General features: G+C 39.4%; 1 protein-coding gene across 4 annotated transcripts in view; it reads right to left on the bottom strand.

Annotated features, from left to right (window-relative positions):
• Nucleotides 1-23106, bottom strand: part of ASAP1 (ArfGAP with SH3 domain, ankyrin repeat and PH domain 1) — a 395104-nt gene that overhangs the window by 134266 nt on the left and 237732 nt on the right. For all 4 annotated transcript variants that reach the window (XM_008001545.3, XM_008001541.3, XM_073018360.1 and 1 more), the window contains 4 exons: nucleotides 9282-9356; nucleotides 8400-8449; nucleotides 1989-2118; nucleotides 486-571 (listed from right to left, as the gene is read on the bottom strand). In XM_008001545.3, the coding sequence (XP_007999736.1) occupies nucleotides 486-571; nucleotides 1989-2118; nucleotides 8400-8449; nucleotides 9282-9356 (341 nt within the window). The remainder of the gene's footprint in view (nucleotides 1-485; nucleotides 572-1988; nucleotides 2119-8399; nucleotides 8450-9281; nucleotides 9357-23106) is intronic.

Genomic DNA, 23106 nt, shown 5'->3' on the forward strand with positions numbered 1-23106 from the left:
TGCACCTGTCATCCTAGCTACTAGGGAGGCTGAGGCAGAAGAATTGCTTGAATTTGGGAGGCAGAGATTAGAGTGAGCCGAGACCGTACCACTGCACTCCAGCCTGATAACAAAGAGTGAGACTCCGTCTCAAAGGAAAAAAAAAAAAAAAATGCAAAATGCCAAGTAAGAGTCAGGGAAGGGGGTCATCAGAAACGACTCTTTAGTGGCAGGGGATCATGCATCTGTAATAAGAGCTCCACAGGCGATCAAATATAGGAAGAAGTATTTGTAAGTATTTGTCTTCTTCTAAGGAAGACAGCATTTTTAAGCCCTAATTTGAGTTACTGATTTGTATAAAATACTGAAGATGGAAGACACTATTTCTTATCCATTTAGCTGAAAAAGGTCATTATATCACTTTATTTAGTCATGAGATGAAGAAAAGATATGAAAAGGATTAAGATAAATAATGAAGTACAGGGGGTTTGCAATATTCTACTCACTTGCACTGTGCATGGTAATACTTTATAAGATTCTGCAGCAGATCCACACCTTTTTTGGTCTTGATTTCATTAACTTTAATGAGATACTGTGAAAATAAAACAGGATTTTATGTTGATTACTTCAGCCATGGGTTCAGGTGGCTGAACATCACCCCTGAATCTGCACAAGTTACCAAGCTTGGTGTCCTTTAGACAGTTTAGAGAATGCTGATTTCGCACAGTCACAAAGTGTACAAAACAAACTGACTAGAGTGTTAGCATTTTATAAATTATTTTATGATTAGTTTACTCAACAAGCAGAAATAAAACACAGCAAAACATTCTAGAACTGTTATTTCCCCTTGGTGCAGTGGATCTCAAACGTACAGTTTATGTGGTCAAAAACCTGATTGTTTTTTGCAGAAAGTAAGTAGAATAGCATTCTCATCAAAGAATATACCATAGGATATTGAAATTTTAGGAAAAAGAGGTGAATCAGAAAGAATTTTTACTACTCAAAAATGAAAGAATAAAAATAAGAATAACCTACTAATTTATTCAGGTAACTAAACACAGTAGCATACTTGTACTGTGTACTGGTCAAGATTTTCTATTGACACTGTTTGCTGCTTGCTTACTTGTTTTATTGTGTGAAAAGGTTCATGAGCACACAAACTCAAGGAGCCAATGGGTTATGAAACAGAAAAAAGAGAGAGAGAGAGAGAAAGAGACAGAGAGAGAGAGGTGAGAAAGAGAGAGAGAGAAAGAGAAGGAAGGAAGGAAGGAAGGAAGGAAGGAAGGAAGGAAGGAAGGAAGGAAGGAAGGAAGGAAGGAAGGAAGGGGAAACGGGAAAGGGGAAAGGGGAAAGGGGAAAGAGAAGGAGGGAAGAAAGAGGAAGGAAGGAAAAGGAAAGGAGAAAAAAATCTAGGGGAAGAAAAAAATTTGAGACAATTTTCCACTTTAATATTTTCTAAAAACTGCAGAAGAAACTCTTGCTCAACAGCAGTGTCAGAAAAGGTTGGTTTAGGTCAAGAAGTGTTCATGTTCAATTGGAATTCAGTTTGAGAACCAATGCTCTAAGTTTAAGGCAGCATGCTTTCTGTTGCATTTTTTCATGAAATCAGCTTTCTTAATGGCAACTTCATTTGAGTTTTCATTCAAACTGGACATATGGTTAAAAAAACATGCTCTAAACATATACCAATAAAACTTAATATTCACCAGTGTTACCTCTCACCAATGTTTTCCTCCCACAGTCACTCACAAGCAACATTAAGGTTCTCACCAAAGAATCCTGTTTTGGCTTAAAACAGCCCCATAGGGCCAAGGCTCAAAATATGAGACAACAGTGCAATGGCAGGTTCCCAAAACGCTTGGAGAAAAATGGAGATTAGAATCCTTAAGAAACAGTTTCCTCTCTAGTAATCAAATACAGTCTGCCTTTAGGCATAAAGACTGCTGACTAGCAGGAAAAGATTACAGTTGTTACAATCCTAGGCAAATGATGGAAAAGTCCATTCTTACTTCACACATCTGAAGCTGAAAGAGGCGCCTTTCCTTCTCCATTTCTTCCGCAATCTCGGCTCCTGTTATCTCTGTGCGGATCATCCCATGTTGTTTTGCGTGTTCTCTTTTCTCTTTCTCAATTTTTGTACTGTAATTAAAGCCAATGTCATTATTAAAAACAAAACAAAACACTCATGTACAACACCAACAGCAGACCCTAATACAAACTATGGATTTGGGGTGACGATGTGTCTATGTAGGTTCATCAGCTGTATCAACTGTACCACTCTCATGGGGGTCAGTGATAATGGGGGAGGCTGTGCATGTGTCGGGGGAGGGAGCATATGGGAACTCTCTGTATCTTCTGCTCAAGAAGGAAGTCTACTAAAAACAAACCACACTCATGTCTTTCTGTTAACAAAAGCCACTGATTATTAATTTCCAAAGTTAAGAGGCAAGAATTCTTAAGTTGGTAGAATCAATCAGAAGTAAAAGCCTACATTCAAAGAGAACACACACACACTGCATGGATTTTCATATGGGAAACCCTTTACATTTTTCCTTTGATCTTACACATGACAGATTCATATACATTCTCTTACATTTTGGTAGGCACAAAGAAATTTTGATAGTCTACCTACTATTGGGTAAAGCACTTTATAATAAAAAAGAATCAGAAAGTTGGAGGCATGAGGCTTTCCCTGAATATCGATAGCTTGCAAGACTTCGATTATTTCAAATAATTAAAGTATATAATGGGTCTTTGTGGGTATGTACAAAATTTAGTCAAAGGTAATTTCCAATATTCCTCTAAACTTGAGCTATTTCCATATTCCAAGAACACATTTTAATCAGTCAACCACTTGTCACTGGGCTGTACAAAACTCAGAAGAAATCCCAACATATAATTTGGAATCCTATGAAAATGTTCTTCTGTGTGTGGGAAGGTGGCCAGGGGCAACCAGGTGATAAAGAAGAAAGGCCCACATTAAACCTATAGTAGCTGATGCTAGTGCTCTGCTCTGATAGATGATAATCTGGTAATAATACCAATGATTATAGCCTGCTTTCCAAAAATCCATTAACCTGAAAATGGACTTCTAATTTCAGAAACAACCAGTAATTTCCAGTTGTGAATGCAAAGACTAACTGATTTGACCTTCAACTCTTCTTTAAGTTGTGGTGGTAGGGGAAACCAACCCTGAAGAAAGTCAACATCCTTACCTATACACAGACACAGTGGAAAATCCACCAATCAACCCAATGGAAAATCTACTTTTAAACCCAGTTGGGATTGACTCTAATACCCTAATGCTATTATATTTAAGAAACTCTTTAATCATGCCACCGTGGCAGTCAAAGAGGAATAACGGATTTTAACAGAAAGAGAATAAATCTCAGCTCTTTCCCCACTGATGTGGGTAGGAAGAGAAGAAATATGGAGGGACAGGCATAATTTAATAAGCCTTTCAATTTACCATGGTGACTTAAACATACATGTCTTTTATTTCTTCTTCCTCCAGTGATGCCACTAAAATGAGAGTAAAGGCATAAGAACAGATAATCTCCCAAAGACAAGAGAATTGAAGACAAAAAAGGATGACAGAATTCAATAAATATTTGGAAGAGCAAGGCTGAAGAGAGGAGAGTACCTCAAACTATAGGGTTCTCTGTCTCCCTCACTTACATAGCTTCCAAAATGCCACCATATGTGATTACTAACAGGAGCCTGAAAGAACTGCAAGGCTCTGAGACAAACCTCAGACACTGACATCTGGAAAACCCCTATAAAAGAGCTGCCTTCACATCCTACAACTCGAAACCTAAAAAGAAGGCTTTCTGCTTTCTAATGATGCATATGAGCTTTTAGTCTTTGGGTACCTTGCTCTGAAATATGAATGCACCCAAAGATTGTAAGTCCCCAAAATGAAAGTGAGGGTGAGCAAAGTATTAATAACAAAAGGGGGAGGGTTGGGAAGGAAACAGAGGCAATAAGGGAGCAGATAAAAGAAAAATGTCATTAAATCTTCAGCTAAAATATTGCATCTACGAAACAAGAAACAGAAACTACAAAAAGGCAAAAGAAAAAAAAAAAACAAAAACCCAATTGAGCAAAAGAGCTGTTAGAAATTTAAAATGACAGCCAAAATAAAAAAGCTAACAGAAACAGTGGGGAAAAAACACTGAAAAAATAACCTAAAATATACTATGAATAGAACAGAAAAGAGAGGAAAATTGTAAGAACAGTCTAGGAAGTCAAATATTATATAATGAAAATTCCAGAAAGAGAAAAAAAAGAAAAAACAGGAGGAATTACAAGAAGTTTCCAGGTGTGATGAACTAAAACTTGTAAACAAAAATTGCAAACAATGCACATACCATGGCACTTGAAGACTCTTCATAAAACCTTTTATAGAGACAAGACCTTATATTCTCTAACCGAAAATAAATGAAACAAACAACAACCACATATCACATACAAATAAACGGGAATCAGAAAGACATCAGATTTTTTTTTTTTTTTTTTAGCAACACTGGAAAATAGAAAACAATGGAAAAATGCCTTCAACATTTTGATATAAAATTATTATTATTATTTTTGAGACAAAGTCTCACTCTGTTGCCCAGGCTGGAGTGCAGTGGTCCGATCTCTGCTCACTACAACCTCCACCTCCTGGTTCAACGATTCTCCTGCCTCAGTCTCCTGAGTAGCTGGGACTACAGGCACCCTCCACCACACCCAGCTAATTTTTGTATTTTTTAGTAGAGACAAGGTTTTGCCACGTTGGCCAGGCTAGTCTCAAACTTTTGACCTCAAGCGATTTGCCCACCTTGGTTTCCCAAAGTGCTGGGACCACAGCCGTGAGCCACCGTGCCTGAAAATTATTATAAAATCAGTGTTATATATTTGGCCAAACTCTCACTTTTTGTGGTGGCAGAATGAAAATAATTTTGGAAATACAAAACCTCAAATCTTTGCCTCCTTTACAGCTGTTCTCTGAAAACTACTGGAGGTAATGGGCCACCAAAATATGGAACTATACTAGTCAAGAGGAAGTAGATTTAAAACTGAAGAGTCAAATGCTATCCCAGAATGGCAGCTGTAACAGCTTATCTAAAGACCTCTGGAAAGGGATGTCTCCAGGAAAGAAAAAAAGAAACGGACACAATTTAATACTAATAGATATATAATCATTATAATAAAATAAGTAATGTACTTTATAAACAAATATTGACAGGTGTCTGACATCTGCTGGAACAGATAAAAATTCACAGAAAATTCACATAGAACTAAGCAAATGAAGAAAGAAGGCAATTATGTCATTAAGAAAAAGCAAACAACTGTACTCTAAGAACAGAAATGTAATCCTATTCTAACATTCAGATTAGCAATGAATGCTTATAATACCTATAAAAATGTAAACACTGAAACTAGTTTAATAAAAAATTGTTCTATTAACCCTAATGGATGAACAGGGTGCAAAAGTGATGGGGTGTCTGTGCAAGGGAATGTAATCCTCGTCTACCAGAGCAATACATCACAGCTAAAGCTAGAAAGAGCAAGAGAATACTGAGGAAGGTGTAGAAAGTCAGGAAGCAGGTAAAAGAGTTGGAAAAAGGGAAGGGACTAACAGGATCAAGAGGGGCAGGCAGAGGGCCTCTGTGTTTCCATTAGAAGCACATTTGTTGCCTATTTAATATTTCCCTGTCATGATTTGTAAAGAACCCTGTACCATTAGGTATGACATAAAATCACTGAGTTTAGATTGCGGAGGACAATACAGGTAAGTGAGAGTTTGCTACAAAGGGTACCTGGTCCATCCTAGAACGCTCTGTTCTATGATAAACTTTAACAATGTTGAAGCCACTGTTATTTGGGGTTTCCATTATATGCTGTCAGAGTAAGTCTTAACTAGTAAAAGCACTATCTGATGTTTTAGTTTATGTACATTTATCATTTTGACCAAATGAAATTTGATTCTTACAAAACTCAGTAGAAACTATTTATTGTGTGACTTCCCTATGCTAAATACTGTGACAACTGCTTCAACACACCACCTTATGTTGTCCTCACAACAACCCTGAGAAGTAGGTAATTTTTTATATTATTTTACAAGTAAGGATCATCAAAATTAAGTATTTTGGCTCAAGGTCACAAAACTGATAATGATTTCTCAGTCTGTGATCTAAATCATTGCAAACTTCACTGCGTCCAGAGTTCTAAACGGAAGACCACAGAAAACGTCCAGCCTTCTCCATTACCAAAACTAATAAATCAACTTTTTTTGTGTGGAGTCATTTTGTTTTCTGTAACTTATAACCACATGAGTCCCAGTACATCAAAGAGACAAATGTTTATTTTCTTTCTTTCCTGCACCACTATACCATACTTCAGTGACAAAGAAGTCTATCTTAGGAAAACTGTTGACAGGGATTTACTAAGCAAACAAATAAAACCTGCCTTCATAAGGTCTTAAATTTGGGACCCACTCAACTTGCTATTCCTGTTATACATTTCCAGGTCTGAATAATTCTTTTATTTCTTCAATGAAATAGTACATATACTATGAGTCATTAGGCACTGGTAGATTAACACCATATATAAGAATAAAGTGGTCGTAGTCTACACCAAATTTAGATTGTAGAGGACAATATAGAAAAATGAACAGCCAGGCCAGGCACAGTGGCTCACGTCTGTAATCTCAGCACTTTGGCCGAGGTGGGTGGATCACCTGAGGCCAGGAGTTCAAGACCAGCCTCGCCAACATGGTGAAACCCTGTCTCTACTAAAAATACAAAAAATTAGCTGGGTGTTGATGGCAGGCGCCTGTAATCCCACTTACTTGGGAGGCTGAGGCAGAAGAATCCTTTGAACCCAGGAGGCAGAGGCTGCAGTGAGCTGAGATCATGCCACTGAACTCCACCCTGGGCAACAAAAGTGAAACTCCGCCTCAAAAAAAAAAAAAAAAAAGAAAAGCCAGACAAGTTCATATGTTGAGTGAGAAGTACAAGGAAGAGCACCTGTACCATCTCAGAATGCTTCATATTTTAAGTCATTTATAATACTAAGCACCAGATACTTGTAGGTCTTTAGCCAACAGAGATTTTAAACAATAGAAATAGTTGTACTACCTAATATTGGTAGTACTTTAGTTGACAAAGCACATATTACATCATGTTTTGTTGTTCCTATGTCCTACAAAGAAGACATATTCTACAAGTAAAGCACAAGGTTTTTTCTTCCCTCTTTGTCCTCCTACTTTCTAAGTACTTAATTCTATTCGATTCCAAGTTTAAGCACCACTGCCTCTGGGCAGGGGCAGTACTTAGCTTACAATTTGAGTACTCATGACCCACTTTTCATACAGAAAGATTCATAGCCCACAGCATTCATTTATCAGTTGACCATTTTAATAACCTTTTTGTTCTCTGCTGCATTTAGAACTGTCAATGTACGGATATATTCCTAAAACAGCAAGTCCCTAACAATGCACTTTTTACATAATTACAAAAGTAGTTTGGGAAAAACATATTTAATCCTGAATTTGCTTTTCTTTTGCCTGTTTTTATCCTGTTGCTATTGCTGCCTACAGAAATGTTTTATTCTCTTATGTTTATAGTTGTCCAAGACTTTTACTAAAAGCTTTAAAAATACATATCTCCTCCCTCCCCACCCTCCTGCTTGGTGTTAAAATGTCTCAGAGTAATAATAGTAATAATAATAAAGGAACGTGGTACAATTACACACAGTATCAAGATGGTCCGAGCACCTTGCAAAGTGCTTAGTGCCCTAATTCCTAACAAGAACTCCACAAGGTTGGTGGTCTGACCTCAGTGCCCATGCTATGCTGAGGCTCTGTGGTCAGACAGACCTGGAGTGAATGCCAGATAGACACATAACTAGCTTTTTAGCCTTTCACGAGCCCCTTAGCCTCTTTAGGCTTCAGTTTCCCTGATGTATATAAACAGAGAGTAAAGTTGTACAGATAGTTTCCTGTGAAGAGGTCATACATGCAAAAAACACTTAGTGCAGGTCCTGGCAGGCACCAAGATGTCACAGTATTAGCTGTTACTTTTATTATTTCCCAATTGTTATACTATACAGAAACATAAATGGTCTATAATTACATGCTATCTATAATGAGAGCCATAGGCCTATAACTTGATAGTATCAGCAGCCATAAATGCCAAAACAACTGATAGTAAAAGTACCTCTCCTTTCAGACAAATAGCACAGGAGATGCAACCACTTTAGGTCAGTGTACCCAACCTCTTAGCCCTAATAAGGATATACTAGAGGATATACTAAACAAGTTTTGTTGAGAAGTTATTAGTTAAGAGGTCTGTGTCCTTTCTCCAGTTTTTTTTTTTGTTGTTCAAAATTCACAACAATATTAAAAAACAAAAACTAAGCAAAAAGCCACTTACAACTTTGTCTCATAATCTTTCCAGGCTTTGTCAAATGGCTTCTTGAGATCCTTAGAAAAGAGAAAATGAAATTAAAATTGCATCGACTTTGGCTGAAAATGAATAAATAGTTTTGAAATAACATCTTAGCAAGAATCGCTTCCTTTATAGGACACTGGGAGCTTCACTTTCATGCACATTACACTATTTTTTTTTTTTTTTTTTTTTTTGACAGGGTCTCACTCTGTTGCCTAGAATGGAGTGCAGTGGCGCAATCACAGCTCAATGCAGCCTTGAACTCCCAGGCTCAATCGATCTTCCCACCCCAGCTTCCTGAGTAGCTAGAACTACAGGCACTCAACACCATCCACGGCTAATTTTTGTACTTTTTTTTTGTAGAGATGGGTGTCTCTTTATGTTGCCCAGGCTGGTCTTGAACTCCTGGGCTCAAGCGATCTGCCCGCCATGGTCTCCCAAAGTGCTTGGATTATAGGCATGACCACTGTGCCTGGCCAACATCACACCATGTATTATATACACAAGAAGCATGAGAGAGGAAAGAAGGGTGAGCGCCCTGGTCATGCTGATGAAGCAGGAGCCTGAGGTTCAGAGAGGTTGGGTCCCCAGTGGTCACACTGTGGGAACGAAGACTCGGGCTTAACTTCTCTCTCCCACCCATGGAGAACCTTCCCAATCTTCTTGAAAGTGCCTAATCTCATTCCTCTGTCAATACCATTATGTGAAGTGGCACATTTTTTCCAATGACCATTTTCCAAGAGCATTTTTAATGCTGAAAATGTTCAAAGACTCTTTCAAATACAAGTACTACTACGATCTTAAAAGAGGGGAAAAAAAAATCAATCCTTTCAAGTTAAAGTGAAAATCAAATTTCTGAACACTTACTCCTTTGACTCCCTTTAGGTCTCCTTTTAACAAGGAATCCAAGGTGAAGATCACATTGTGGCTCAGCCCCTGGAGCTGAAAAAGCAAAGGGAAGATGGGAGATGGTTAAAAAATAAAGTCCACATGAACAATAAAACCAGCTACTATTGACTGAGCATTTTCCACACACCAGTCTCTGTTGAAGGGCTTTCCATGCATTATTTCATTGAACCTGCATGACACCTCTGTAGGTTAGGCGACGTAATTATCACCACTTGGCAGGTGAAGGAACAGAGATGGAGTCATTTGTGCAGAACCATAAAGCATGTGAGTGAGGGGCTAAGATTTTTAGGCAGTGTAGGCTGGGCATGGTGGCTCATGCCTGTAACCCCAGCACTTTGGGAAGCTCAGGCAGGCGGATCACTCGAGGTAAGAAGTTCAAGATCAGCCTGGCCAACATGGGGAAACACCGTCTCTGCTAAAAACATGAAAATTAGCCAGGTGTGTTGGTGTGCAACTGTAGTTCCAGCTACTTGGGAGGCTGAGGCACGAGAATCATTTAAACTTGGGAGGCGGAGGTTGCAGTGAACCGAGATCACGCCACTGCATTCCAGCCTGAGTGAGAGACTGTCTCAAAAAAAAAAAAAAAAAAAGGAATTTAGGCGGTGTAGCTCCAGAGCTTGCTTAAACACTATGTTACAGTACACGTGTATGTGTACAAATAATTCCTCAAATCATTGTAGCACTTCCATTAACACCTCTGCCAAAATTGTAGCTCTTACGGTGAATTTTCTTCAACTGCTTCTGTCAGAGTAAGGAGAGGCTTTTTCCATTTCCTTTTCACATTTTTTTATACCATGTATCATTATCTGAAATTGCTGTGTTTGGGGTTTTTTTTTTTTGCTCAGACTTATCTTTTAATTTTTAGTTTTTATGGATATATAATAGTTGTATTTATGAAGTACATGTGAAATTTGATACAAGGGTACAATGTATAATGATCAAATCAGGGTAATCGGGGTTTCCATCACCTCAAGTATTGATCATTTCTTTGTGCTAGAACATTTCAATTCCACTCTAGTTATTTTGAAATATATAATAAAAATCATTAACTACAGTCACGCTGCTGTGCTACCTAACACTAGATTATGTTACTTCTATCTAACTGTATTTTTGTACCTAATAACCAATCCCTCTTTATTCCTTCCACCCTACTATCCTTTCCAGCCTCTGGCAACCATCATTCTATTCTCTATCTCTGTGAGATCAATTTTCTTTTTTAGCTCCCACATGAGACAGAACATGCAATAATTGTCTTTCTGTACTTGGCTTATTTCACCTAACATAATGTTGGATCCATTTTGTGGCAAGTGGCATGATTTTGTTCTTTTTTTAAATGGCTGAATATTCCATTGTGTGTATATACTGTATTTTCTTTACCTACTCAACTGTTGATGGACACTTAGGTTGATTCTGCATCTTGGCTACTGTGAATGGTGCTCTGATGAACATGGCAGTACGAGTTACCTTGTTGATACAGTGATTTCTTTTCTTTTGGGTATATACCCAGCAGTGGGATTCCTGGATCTTATGGTAGTTCTCTTTTTAGTTTTCTGAGGAGACTCTATACCATTTTCCGTAGTGGTTGTACTAATTTACATTACCACCAACAATATATGAGGGTTCCCCTTTCTCCGCATCCTTGCTAGCATCCATTACTGTTCTTTTTATAAAAACTATTTTAACTGGCAAGAGATGATATTTCACTGAAGTTTTGACTCGCATTCCTCTGATGATTAGTGATGTTGAGCATTTTTTAATAAACCTTTGGGCCATTTTGTAGGTCTTCTTTTGAGAAATATCTTTTCAGATCTTTTGACCATTTTAAAACTGGATTTTTTTCCTATGAGTTGAGATCGTTATATATTCTGGCTATTAATCCCTTGTCAGATGGGTAATTTGCAAATATTTTCTCCTATTCTGTGGGTTGTCTCTTTACTTGGTTGATTGTTTCCTTTGTGGTGCAGAAGCTTTTTAACTTCATATGATCCCATTTGTGTTTGCTCATTTTTACTTTGGTTGTCTGCGCTTTTGAGGTCTTTCTCAAGACATCTTTGATGAGAGCAATGCGCTGGAGAGTTTCCCCCAAAGTTTTCTTCTGGTAGGTTCACAGTTTCAGGTCTTAGATTTAAGTCTTTAATTCATTTGGATTTGATTTTTGTATATGGTGACAGGGTCTAGTTTTCTTCTTCTACATATGGATATTCAATTTTCCCAGCACCATTTATTGAAGAGGATATTCTTTCCCCAATGTATGTTCTTGGTGCCTTTGTCAAAAATAAGATGACTGTGAATATGTGAATTTATCTCTATTTGGTTCCACTGATTTATGCATTTATTTTTAGTTTTAGTTTTTGAGACAGAGTATCACTCTGCCGACCAGGCTGGAGTGCAGTGGCATGATCTCTGCTCACTGCAATCTCCGCCTCTTAGGTTCAAGCGATTCTCCTGCCTCAGTCTCCTGAGTAGCTGGGATCACAGGCATGCACCACTACATCTGGCCAATTTTTGTATTTTTAGTAGAGACGGGGTTTCACCATATTAGTCATGCTGGTCTCAAACTCCTGACCTTGTGATCCACCTGCCTCGGCCTCCCAAGTGCTGGGATTACAGGCGTGAGCCACCATGCCTGGCCTATGCATCTGTTTTTATGCCAGCATCATGCTGGTTTGATTATTATAGTTTAGAAGTATAATTTGAGGTTAGGCAATGAGATGCCTCCAGCTTGTGTATTCTGTCTCCCTCACTAGTACATAACCTCGATGAGGACAAGGACCTTGACCTTTCTGTTCACAGCTATATCCTTAATGCCTAGATTCCATTAAAAAGATAAGATATTTAGGAAGTGCAATCTATAGCCGGGAAATATATATATATATATTTTTGTTGTTGTTGTTTGTTTGTTTCACTGCTCTGCGGCAGTGGCCTGAGTCTCCTTGATTTTAAGATGCTACAAAGAGGAATCTACAAAGGAGAAGGAGATGGAGATGGAGATGCTACCCAGCTGCAGAGAAGAATGGCAGGGGGGAACCAAGGGAGGCAGAGTCAGGTGTGAAAGGAGTAACCAAAACAAGGACTGAGAAGAGTTTTTAACTACTTGTCTTCAAGGAGACCCCAAGTAATCTTGATAAAATCAAGTTTTAGTAGCGTGGAACCCAAGACTGCAGAGACCTGCAGGACCAGATTATAGATGGAAAGGTTTGTGGGTCCCCTCACTCAAGAAATAATTTTACTCACACATAAGTGTATTCAATTGTCAGTCTGTCCATCCATCCATCCATCATTAATAAGATACCTACTCTGTGCCACATACTACACTCAAAGCTTGATAGGCAAAGATGAATAAACACTGTTCCTACCTGTAGAGAGTTCATATTCTAGCAACAGAGGCAGTCACTACACAGCCAACTCTACTACATTATGCTATCATGTGTTAGTGGCAGAGGGACAGAGTGGTGTGAGAAGGACCAGCGCTGACTTGGAAGGGCTTTGTGCATGACTCTCTTAACCACATCTGTAAAGCAGAATATTATAACCTATTGCAAGCAGCTGTTGTGAGGATGGAATTAGTTAATATACGAGGATGGAATGAGTTAACATGTGTGCAGGCTTACTCCCTGATACCTAGAAGTGTTGAATACATGTTTATTTTTTAAATGCTATGGGATGCTAAAATACGAATAAGAAAATGAGGGAGCAGAGAGGGGTGGGGAACAGGAAGGCTTTCCCCTTTTGCGCTGAACTTCTCCCTAACTCTTTCCTCCTATTTTCATCTTAGGCTTCCTAAAATTCTCAGTCATTCTACCTCTTTACTCTCCCTGAACACCAACTAATTTTACAAACCAGAAGGTTTCCCAATGGTTTGTAATTTTACAAACCAGAGGGCTTCTCTGGTGACACACATCTAAGAAACAATCACTTCTTTCTTATTTCAAAGACAAAGGGATTTCTACCAAGACAATTCTGTCTGTGATTTTGCCAACAATCACACAGCAACAGCCTGGCTGGCAAGCCAGAGAGCTATAGTCTGAGAGTCTACATTCTGTGAGACTCTAAGACACTGGTTCTTGGGGAGTGGGGCAAAAAATAAAAAATCTTAGCTGTTATAACTGTCTGTGGCCCTCCAAATGGCCACAGTATATAACTGATATCAACTATGTCTATTACCTGTATTAAAATTTCATGGGGGGAACGATGGGGGACCATGTCTAAAAAGGCTCTTGGGGAAAAGGAGGAAGGCTTTGGATCATAATGAGGGAAAAAAAAGGTTGAGCAACACTAACTGGGTCTGAGACTGAAAAAATGAAGATTAATAGGACTCACCCTCTGTTTTATATTGACAGCTGAAATAATGTGCTCTGAGTCCCTCACTTTCATTCTTGGAGTACAATTCCCTAGCATCCCCCTATCCTATGGGCCTTAGAAGTTTGGATGGATGGCAGGTAAGTAAGGTTGGGGGGCCTGACCCGCCCTTCACTAGTCAAGCTATTGCCTACCTTTCCTCTGTTCACGGAGATCCTTACCTTATTTTTCTTCAAAGCACTTACCATCCCTACCCATTTGTATATATGGTTGTTTCCCTATTTGTTGCTGTCTCCCCAGTTTGGGTGCCAGCTTGAGAGAGGGGTCTATATGCTCACTGCTATATTCCCAGAACTTAGAACACTGCCTAGCACAGAGCAGGTGCTCAAAATATACTTGCAGAAGAAATGAAATACGGAATCGTTTGTGTACAAGGTTCCTCTTTACAGGGCTGTCTATACTGATGGAAAGTTACGTGCCTATCAACAGGGCACTGGCCAAATAAATTACAGAGCTTCTAAACAACAGCCAAAAAAATCAGAAAGTTCTTTATGCTTCACTTTGAAAATACCTCCAAGATAAATATTTATGTGATAAAAGCAAGGTATAAAACATTACTTACGGTATGCAATAATTTGCATAACAAGGAGGAAAGAAGGCCAGGCACGGTGGCTCATGCCTCTAATCCCAGCACTTTGGGCGGCCAAGGCGGGCGAATCACTTGAGGTCAGGAGTTTGCGACCAGCCTGGCCAACATGGTGAAACCCTGTCTCTACTAAAAACACAAAAATTAGCCAGGCATGGTGGCACACATCTATAATCTCAGCTACTCGGGAGGCTGAGACAGGAGAATTGCCTGAACCTGGGAAGTGGAGGTTACAGTGAGCCGAGATTGCACCACTGCACTCCAGCCTGGGCGACAAAGCAAGATGCCATCTCAAAAAAAAAAGGGGGGGGGGCGTCGAGGGGGAAGTCTATGCTTTAGTTATTTCTGAAATAATACGCAGAAATCTGTTGATACCAATTTCCTCCAGGGTTAGAAGCTGGGAAAAGAAATAAGGTGGGAGAGGAGATTTTTGCATTTTAAAAAAAATTATAATATGTAACATATTGTTTATGTAAAAACTCAAAAATTTATAACAAAATATGAAAAGACAGTGATTATAAATAACCCCTTTTCAACTCTTTGTTCTAAATTATGGTTTGCATCAATGCCTCAAATCCTTTGTGAAATGAAGCAGAAAATTAAAAAAAAATACATTAATGTTATTAGTACTTTGATCTGAAGGCTGTATTATAAAATAACAATTAAAGAATTATGAAACTCTGTGGTTAGTACTAAGTGTGAGGGTTGTTCCAAATAAAAAGTGCCTCAAACCATGTACTGACCACACACTAAACACACACAGTAACTTCTTTTTTTCAAAAAGTAGATATGGGGGGGGGTCTTCTCTTATTGGTAAGGCTGGTTTCCAACTCCTGGCCTCATGTGATCTGCCCGCCTCTGCCTCCCAGAGTGCTGGGATTACAGGCATAAGCAACCATGCTCCGCCACACATAGTAACTTTTTAATGCCATCATTGTGGTTAGGCATGAGGGGAAGATAGAAAACCCCAAGAATTAAGAATTTCTCCGTAGTTATCTACACACATTCTTGAGAGCTGGTAAGAAATCATGAACGCAAAACATGTATTATGAATTCAGAATGTTTCCAGTGACTAGTCAATGAAAAGGCTACAAAAAAAAAATTAAAATTTACAAAGTTTTTCCAACTTACTTCCCAGGAAAATGTAGGTTAATTAAAAAAAAAACTAGCACCAAAAAGTTTAAGTGACAAGTGAATAGTAATTACCTGTGTCATTATAAGGACACAAAGAAAGGTTTAAGAGAAAGCAAACCAACCTCAAGAGGAGGAAATTTTAGGAAATATTCATTGGGGGGAGCAAAAAAAAAAAAAAAAAAAAAAAAAAATTCCTTTCTTGGAGATCTCAAAGAAGGGAAAAACTATTTCTCAGTTATTTTAGGTGATTATTATGCCACAGAGATGGAGTATATGACTTTGCAGTCATGGGATTCTATAAATTTCCTGTGTTTTCATTTTTATAGTTCTTTCAGGAATCCTTTATATTAGCAGTCCCCAACCTTTTTGGCACCAGAGACTGGTTTCGTGGAAGACAGTTTTTCTACAGATGGTAGCGGGTGGGGGAGTTGGTTTCAGGATGAAACTCTTACACCTCAGATCAGCAGGCATTAGTTAGATTCTCATAAGAATGTGCAACCTAAGTCCCTCACATTCACAGTTCACAACAGGGTTCGGGCTACTTTGAGAATCTAATGTCACCACTGATCGGACAGGAAGTGGAGCTCAGGAGATAATGCTTGCTCACCCACCACTCACCTTCTGCTATGTGGCAAGGTTGCTAACAGGCCACGGCCCAGGGGTTGGGGGCCCCTCCTTTATATGACCTGAGCCAGAGTTTTGCAAACTGATGTGTAGCAGTCATCTCCAAGGCACTTAACAATACAGCCAATATAATACAATAACAATATCAGTAAACTTCCTGTATCACCTTCATTATCTTTAATAAATTTTTAAAAAGCCTTTCAAATCCATTATATAATTATTTCCCATTGATTTTACTAAAATTCTATTGATTACTCTATCTCCATTTACTCAACTTCCAAATCATTTCCTTTCCTTTATTGATAACGTTGAATTAACACAAGTTCTTTATATGATTCAAGTCTACAAGAAGTTGAAATATATGTTTTTGAAAATGCATTTTTTTTCATTTTATTAAGCAAACAACACATTTAAAATCATTTCAGGACCAGGAATGGTGGCTCATGCCTGTAATCTAAGCACTTTGGGGGGCCAAGGTGTGAGAATTGCTTGAGTCCAGGAGTTTGAGAACAGCCTGGGTAGTACAGCAAGACCCCATCTCTTTAGAAATAATAATAATAAAAAAAAGATGAGCTGGGCATGATGGTGTATGCCTGTAGTCAGCTACTCAGGTGGCTGAGGCAAGGACTGCAAGATTACAGTGAGCTACAATCCTGCCACTGCCTGAGTGTCAGAGTGAGACGCTATCTCTTTAAAAAAAAAAAAAAAAAATTCCAGAATGGTATTTAGGTATGGTAAATAGTTTTGCTTTCCGAACAAATTGCTTCTAGATTTCTTTCCTAAAAGAAGAGGTATTCCCCCTGCTAGTACATACATCAAGCCTAACCAGAAATTTGGAGTTAATCAAACATAGGGAGGCTGAGGTCTACCTTCCATCATGCAAAAGGGACTTATGGAAGCAAGTAACTGTAATTAATATTAAACTTGATGAAAATAGCCGTTTATTCCTTACAATTGCTTCAACACTGCCAGCAATATATAAGTAGCCCCTGTTATCCCAGTCACTGGAGATGACTTCATAAAGTTTTTCCTCTGTATATATAAACATATATCTTCTGCTCTGATTTTTAAAATATCTTTATGCTTTACCACTAAAATAAATGATCTCACTTACTGTTATACTGAGTTAACACCTTTCCTCACTAGAAGGTTTGCTTCTTAAGGGGAGGCCCTATATCTGTTTTGTTTACTAACTGATCAGATCCCAAAGAAGGAATCAAGAAGCAATTGTAGGCTGGGCACGGTGGCACACGCCTGTAACCCGAGCACGTTGGAAGGCCGAGGCAGGTGGATCACCTGAGGTCAGGAGTTTGAGACCGGCCTGGCCAATGTGGTGAAACCCTATCTCTACTAAAAATACAAAAATTAGCCAAGTGTGTTGGTGGGCGCCTGTAATCCCAGCTACTCAGGAGGCTGAAGCAGGAGAATCTCTTGAACCTGGGAGGCGGAGGATGCAGTGAGCTGAGATCACACCACTGTACTCCAGCCGGGGTGACAAGAGTGAAACCCCATCTCAAAAAACAAAAACAAAAACAAAAACAAAAGCAGTTGTAGGTCACACTGTACTACCATTTCTAGCTTGCCTGAATACTGCCCAACTCAGCTCCAAGCCCCTCTATGGGCCTCTAAGTGGAGTGCCCTTAAGGCCTCACTCCAACAAGCCACCCTGTCCTGCTGGAGCAGCCAACCAGCAGAAAGACAATGAGTCAGCAGGGCCTTGTTTTTTCTTGCCTCTGACAGGAGAGCGGAGCACAGTTCTACAAATGGTACTTCCAGGACACCTACATGCACACAAGACTGTATTAATTAACGAGGACATAATTTGCTTGCTTTGTCATCTTGCATTAATCTTGACATTCCCTCTCCACTGCCCATTGGTTCTGTCTCTCTCCAGAACTGAAACAGTTTCTCTGAAAGTAAGGCTAATGCAAATCTGCTGACTTGCTCAATATATTGGAAAATCCAATTAAAATAATGAGCCAGCTCCCAGCAGTTAAGTCTGCGATTCTCTGGTATAAATTGGGTATTCTGTATAATATATTAACTCCTTCAGGTCCTAGAGAGTTATAATACTTGAAGCTATTTAAAACTGGTGCCTCCTGAAGTGGTAGGTCAAAAAATAAAACTAAATAAAAATAAAACTGATGCCTCATCATTAGGCTGCTTTCCAAAGTACTGTGATACAGAGGAAAGAATCCCAGAGGCAGGTGGCCACTCATCACTCCCGGCCTGCGTGAACTGGGAAAACCGCTTAACCTTGCTGGTGTCCCAGCACCTTCCTGAACTAGCCCATGCCAGTGTCAGTGGATCGAGACAGAACTGACACCAACGGGCCAAGGGCAGTGGCTCATCTGTAATTCCAGTACTTTGGGAGGCTGAGGCAGGTGGATTACTTGAGTTCAGGAGTTCGAGACCCGCCTAGGCAACATGGTGAAACCTTCGTCTCTACAAAAAAATATAAACATTAGCTGGGCTTGGTAGTGAATGCCTATAACCCCAGCTGCTCAGAAGGCTGAGGTGGGAGGATTGCCTGAGCCCAGGAGGTTGAAGCTGCAATGAGCTGAGATTGTGCCATTGCACTCCAGCCTGGGCAACAGAACGAGACCCTGTCTTAAAAGAAAAAAGAAAAGAACTGACACCAATGAAGCTCCACTTTATTCCAGGCCACACAGGTGGCTCGGTTCACACACAAAGTCTCATTAGCTGCTCCTGGTAACCCTACAAGGTATTACTAAATAACTTGGCCAAACACACACAGTTACCTGAGACACAGTGGAGGCAAACACAGGCAAAATGCCTGACACTACTGTAGGGCAAGTGCCCTGATAGCAGTAACTTAAGCACACCCTTAGAATGACCCTGTGGCAGATGTACCTGAATGTGTGTTCTAAGCTAGGGAATCCTGGGAGTAGCAATCACAGAAATTCGTTCCTTGTCTATGAGAAATGTCCGAGTCCCCGGCCCGTCCTGTGGAACACAGGTCATACAAGATTGAGGCCTTGAGTTTTGGGTTCCATGAAGGTTGCCAGGTGGGTCATTAAGGGGAGTGTTAAGTGAAAATCCTATATAAGCTACATGCTGTTCACTAGTGGGTGAAGTTTTCTTGTCCAGCCTGCTGCCACTGGACTCTCTCCCCTGTATGTAAGCCCCTAATACATCCCATGTCTCATTTGCTGGCTCTGGGACTTTTCTTTGGCCTCTTGAACCTGGTGCCTTCCCTACTGAGGCTAGGGGTTTGGCACAACAAACACATAATACCCCTTAATCAAATGTAACCAGGTTTATTTTCATAAGATTATTTATTTATTTATTTATTTTTGAGACAGAGTCTTACTCTGCCACCCAGGCTGGAGTGCAGCCATGCTCACTGCAACCTCTGCCTCCTGGGTTCAAGTGATTCTCCTGTCTCAGCCTCCTGAGTGGCTGAGACTACAGGCACCTGCCACCACGCCCGGTTGATTTTTGTATTTTCAGTAGAGACAGGGTTTCGTCATGTTGAATCACAAGATTCTTTACACTTGAAAAGCTCAGCAGTAGTGGTGAAAAAATGATAATGAGATAGCATTTCAGGTACTTTTAATGCTGGGATGGGAAGCTTCAAAATATCCTTTCTATTGCACCACATTCTCTCCATCTCACAGTTCCTGCTTCCCTGCCTCATCTGCAGATAGTCTCCATAAACTGTAAGATAATGCAGCCCATTATACTGTGTTCTAATCTAGGCAGAACGGTGTGAATTTTATTTAAATGACAGAGGGTACTGTATTTAAAATATATTATCTAAAGATATTGCTCACAACACCTCTGTAAAATGGGTCTTAGTCTCACTAGATTAATGAGGAAACAGGCTTAGAGAGGTTAAGTAACACGCCCAAGGTCAAACAGTGAGTAAAGCAGATGGTCAGGTTATTAATTAAGGTTTTTACTGACTCCAAAGACCATTCTCATTTCCTCTGCGCTCTGCTGTTACAGTGATCTTTTAAAGTGATTACCAGATTATATCACTCTCCTGCTTAAAACCCATCATTGGCTTCCCACTGAACTACACTCATATCCAAGCTCCCAATTTAGGTCTGGCCCTGCCAACCTGTTTTGAGTCCTTCTACCCATTCTCGCTGCACTTCAACTCCTTCTGGCTTCTCAACCCACAGAGCTCTCCCCCTTTGCACGTGCTTTACTCTGTCCGGAACACTCTTCCTCTGTCTCCATGTCACTTCCTCAGTGAGGCCTTGACTATTCTAAATAATAATTAAGTCCCTTCTTCCTAATCTCCTGTTACTCTGGACCACTGGCAGAATAGGTTCTCTTTCATAGAGTACTGCACTTTAAAATTACCCGTGTGTTCCTTTACTGTCTAGAGCAAAGCTTCTTGGAGGCAGAGGCTATGACTGCTTTGCCCACCATTGAGCTACATTAAACTCCTAGAGTAGCTAAGTGTTGACTTGCTATATACACTAAATAAAAATGCTTACTGATTAAGTAAATGGATGAATGAATTCCTCTCCAAATCAGAAGAGCTGCTCTGAAGTACCAAGCGTTATAGAACCTGAACCAGTTTTGGTCTTCCTGGAGTGCTCAGCACCAGAATGGGGGATCCAGAATGGGGGAAGGGGCAAGATTCAGGAGAGGGATAGAAGAGTTAGAACTGTTCCCAGGATATGGCTGGGAGTGACAAACCAAGGGTACCCCTCCCACTCTGCAGCTGTTAGGCTCTGTCTGACAAGAAGAGAAGAAAGAATGAAGGTCAGGAGACCTGTTCTAGACTTGAACCTGTCTCCAACCAGCTGTGAATGGTTAGGCAGGTCACTCTTTGTTTCTGGCATCAATAAAGTGTGGGGTCTCTAAAAAGATCTCTAAGGTACCTTCCAGTTACAACACTCTTACAGCTTAAAATGAGCTACTGAGATACAACTGAATAAAGGAGAAAAAATTCCACCTTGAACGGGTGAGAACTATAGGGAGATGCTCAAACTGCCTCAGAGACAAGGCAGCCCTGGTCCCCCACCCAACAAAGTAACAAAAACAAACAAAACAGTTCCGTGGTAAAGCCGGAGAGTTAGAAAAGTCCATTCAAAATTCTTATAACAATTCTCATTTTTTTAGTATAGTCCACAACGTTCACTATAAAACTTCAGGCACAGTATAAACATAACCTTTTGAAAAAGTCTGAAATATTTCAATGAAGTGAGCATCTTAATTTGATCAGAGCAAGGCACCAACTATGACCTACTAGGGCCTTGGGCTACTGGCAGTTTCCCCCCACTTCTTGACTCTTAAATGACAGGGAAGGAGGAGAAACAAAAGCATTACAAACCGAATTAATGGAGTAATGACAATCAGTAACTAAATAATATATAATCATGAGATGTGTAGAGATTTCAAACTATTACATTTTGGACAGTGGTAAGTGGAAACAATAGAAATATTCTAAACAGGAAGTTGGGTAAATAAATTACAGTGCAAACATAAGACAGGCATTCTATACAATTTTTAGAATGTGCCTCTTGGTGGGAAGTGCCTCTGGGTTCTGTAGACTCCTCTTTGGAGACTGCCAGGGGAAATGGGGTAGAGGATCCTGGCCCCAAACCCTGCCCAAACAAGCCTTGATCTAGGAGGTTGTATGCTTCCAACTAAGCAAAGGTTTTTAGGCTGCAGTATTTTACAAAACAGGAAAACATTTTCAAAATGTATCAGTGGAAAACCACAGTATAAAATAGCACTGCAGTATGAACCCAATGTTTAAAAAAATTATATGACTTTAAAAATACGAGAAAAAAGATGTTAAAACAGCAAAAAGTTTAGAAAGACAGAGGGTGTACACACACACACACACACACACAAACACACTCCATAACAGGTAAGATTACTGTCGATTTTTATTTTAGTCTTTTTCTCCCTATATTTTCTGAGTTTTCAACAATGAAGTGGTATTATTTTTGTACGGAGAAAGTTATTAAAAAGAAACATGACACAAATCACAAGAGGGTGATATAATTAACCAGTAGCCTATTTCTCATTCAACTTGTTCTTTATTTATTGATAAAGATGTAAATCAGATGGCATGTATAAAAGTAAAAACAATTAATATTATAAAAGTGAATCTGGAGGGAAAAACAGTTGCAGCTTCTCTGTAATACTAGGAAATCCTGGATCTCTGTCCAGAATGACAACCCTTCCTAGTGGTTCTCAAAAGTGTGGTCCTCAAATCAGTAGTGTCAACATCACCTGGAAACTTGTTGGTTATGAAATCCCAGACCTAATTAATCAGAAACTCCAAGAGTGGGGCCCAGCAACCTAAGTTTTAACAAGCTCTCAAGGTGAAATGGATGCAAGATCAAGTGTGAGAACCATTGACTTAGACTAAAGGTTGTCCAAGCGCAAGAAAAACCAAAGTTCCTTTAGAGAAGGAAAGACTTACAGCCAGAGAGCAGAAATCACTTGCCTATGGTCTAAGGCATAATTACAATGAAGAACAGACATACTGCTCTGGAAGACCTAGGAAAGGCCCAAGGAAAAATGCAAACTAAATTACACCATGTGCTAAAGGCATTTGGGACTGACAAGACTGAATTTAGGCATAAAGTACATTTTACTGGAAATGCTAGAAAGAAAAATGGGTAGGTCTCACAGTACCAGGGAATATGAGAATTCCTTAACTTAAAATAATGCAATTATATTTTATCTAATTCAATTTACTAAATGGTGGGTTACATTTAACATCATCTCCTACATCAAGTGAAAATGAAAGTACCATTTCCCTGTGCATTATCTGCAGCATCTGATTTCATTTGACGATAATTATATGGAAAGGGGAAGTAGCTAGGATTTATAAGACCAAGACAAAGGAGAAAGTAAAAGGAGGCGGCGTGCTATATAGCTAGGCCTTGGTGTGAGAAAGATATCCCTATCCTAAGGATTTCTTTATTGTACTTAAAATGATAATCAGTTAGTTCATGATCAACTTTCAGACCTTTAATTTCATTTCCATGCTTGGCATCTATAATTTGTTCTTTTTCCCTAGAATAAAACCACACTGTAACATTGAATCACATTTTCCTTGCTTTCACTCAACATCTTTAT

Source organism: Chlorocebus sabaeus, chromosome 8 (assembly GCF_047675955.1).
Source record: "Chlorocebus sabaeus isolate Y175 chromosome 8, mChlSab1.0.hap1, whole genome shotgun sequence".
Classification (NCBI taxonomy): Eukaryota; Metazoa; Chordata; class Mammalia; order Primates; family Cercopithecidae; genus Chlorocebus; species Chlorocebus sabaeus.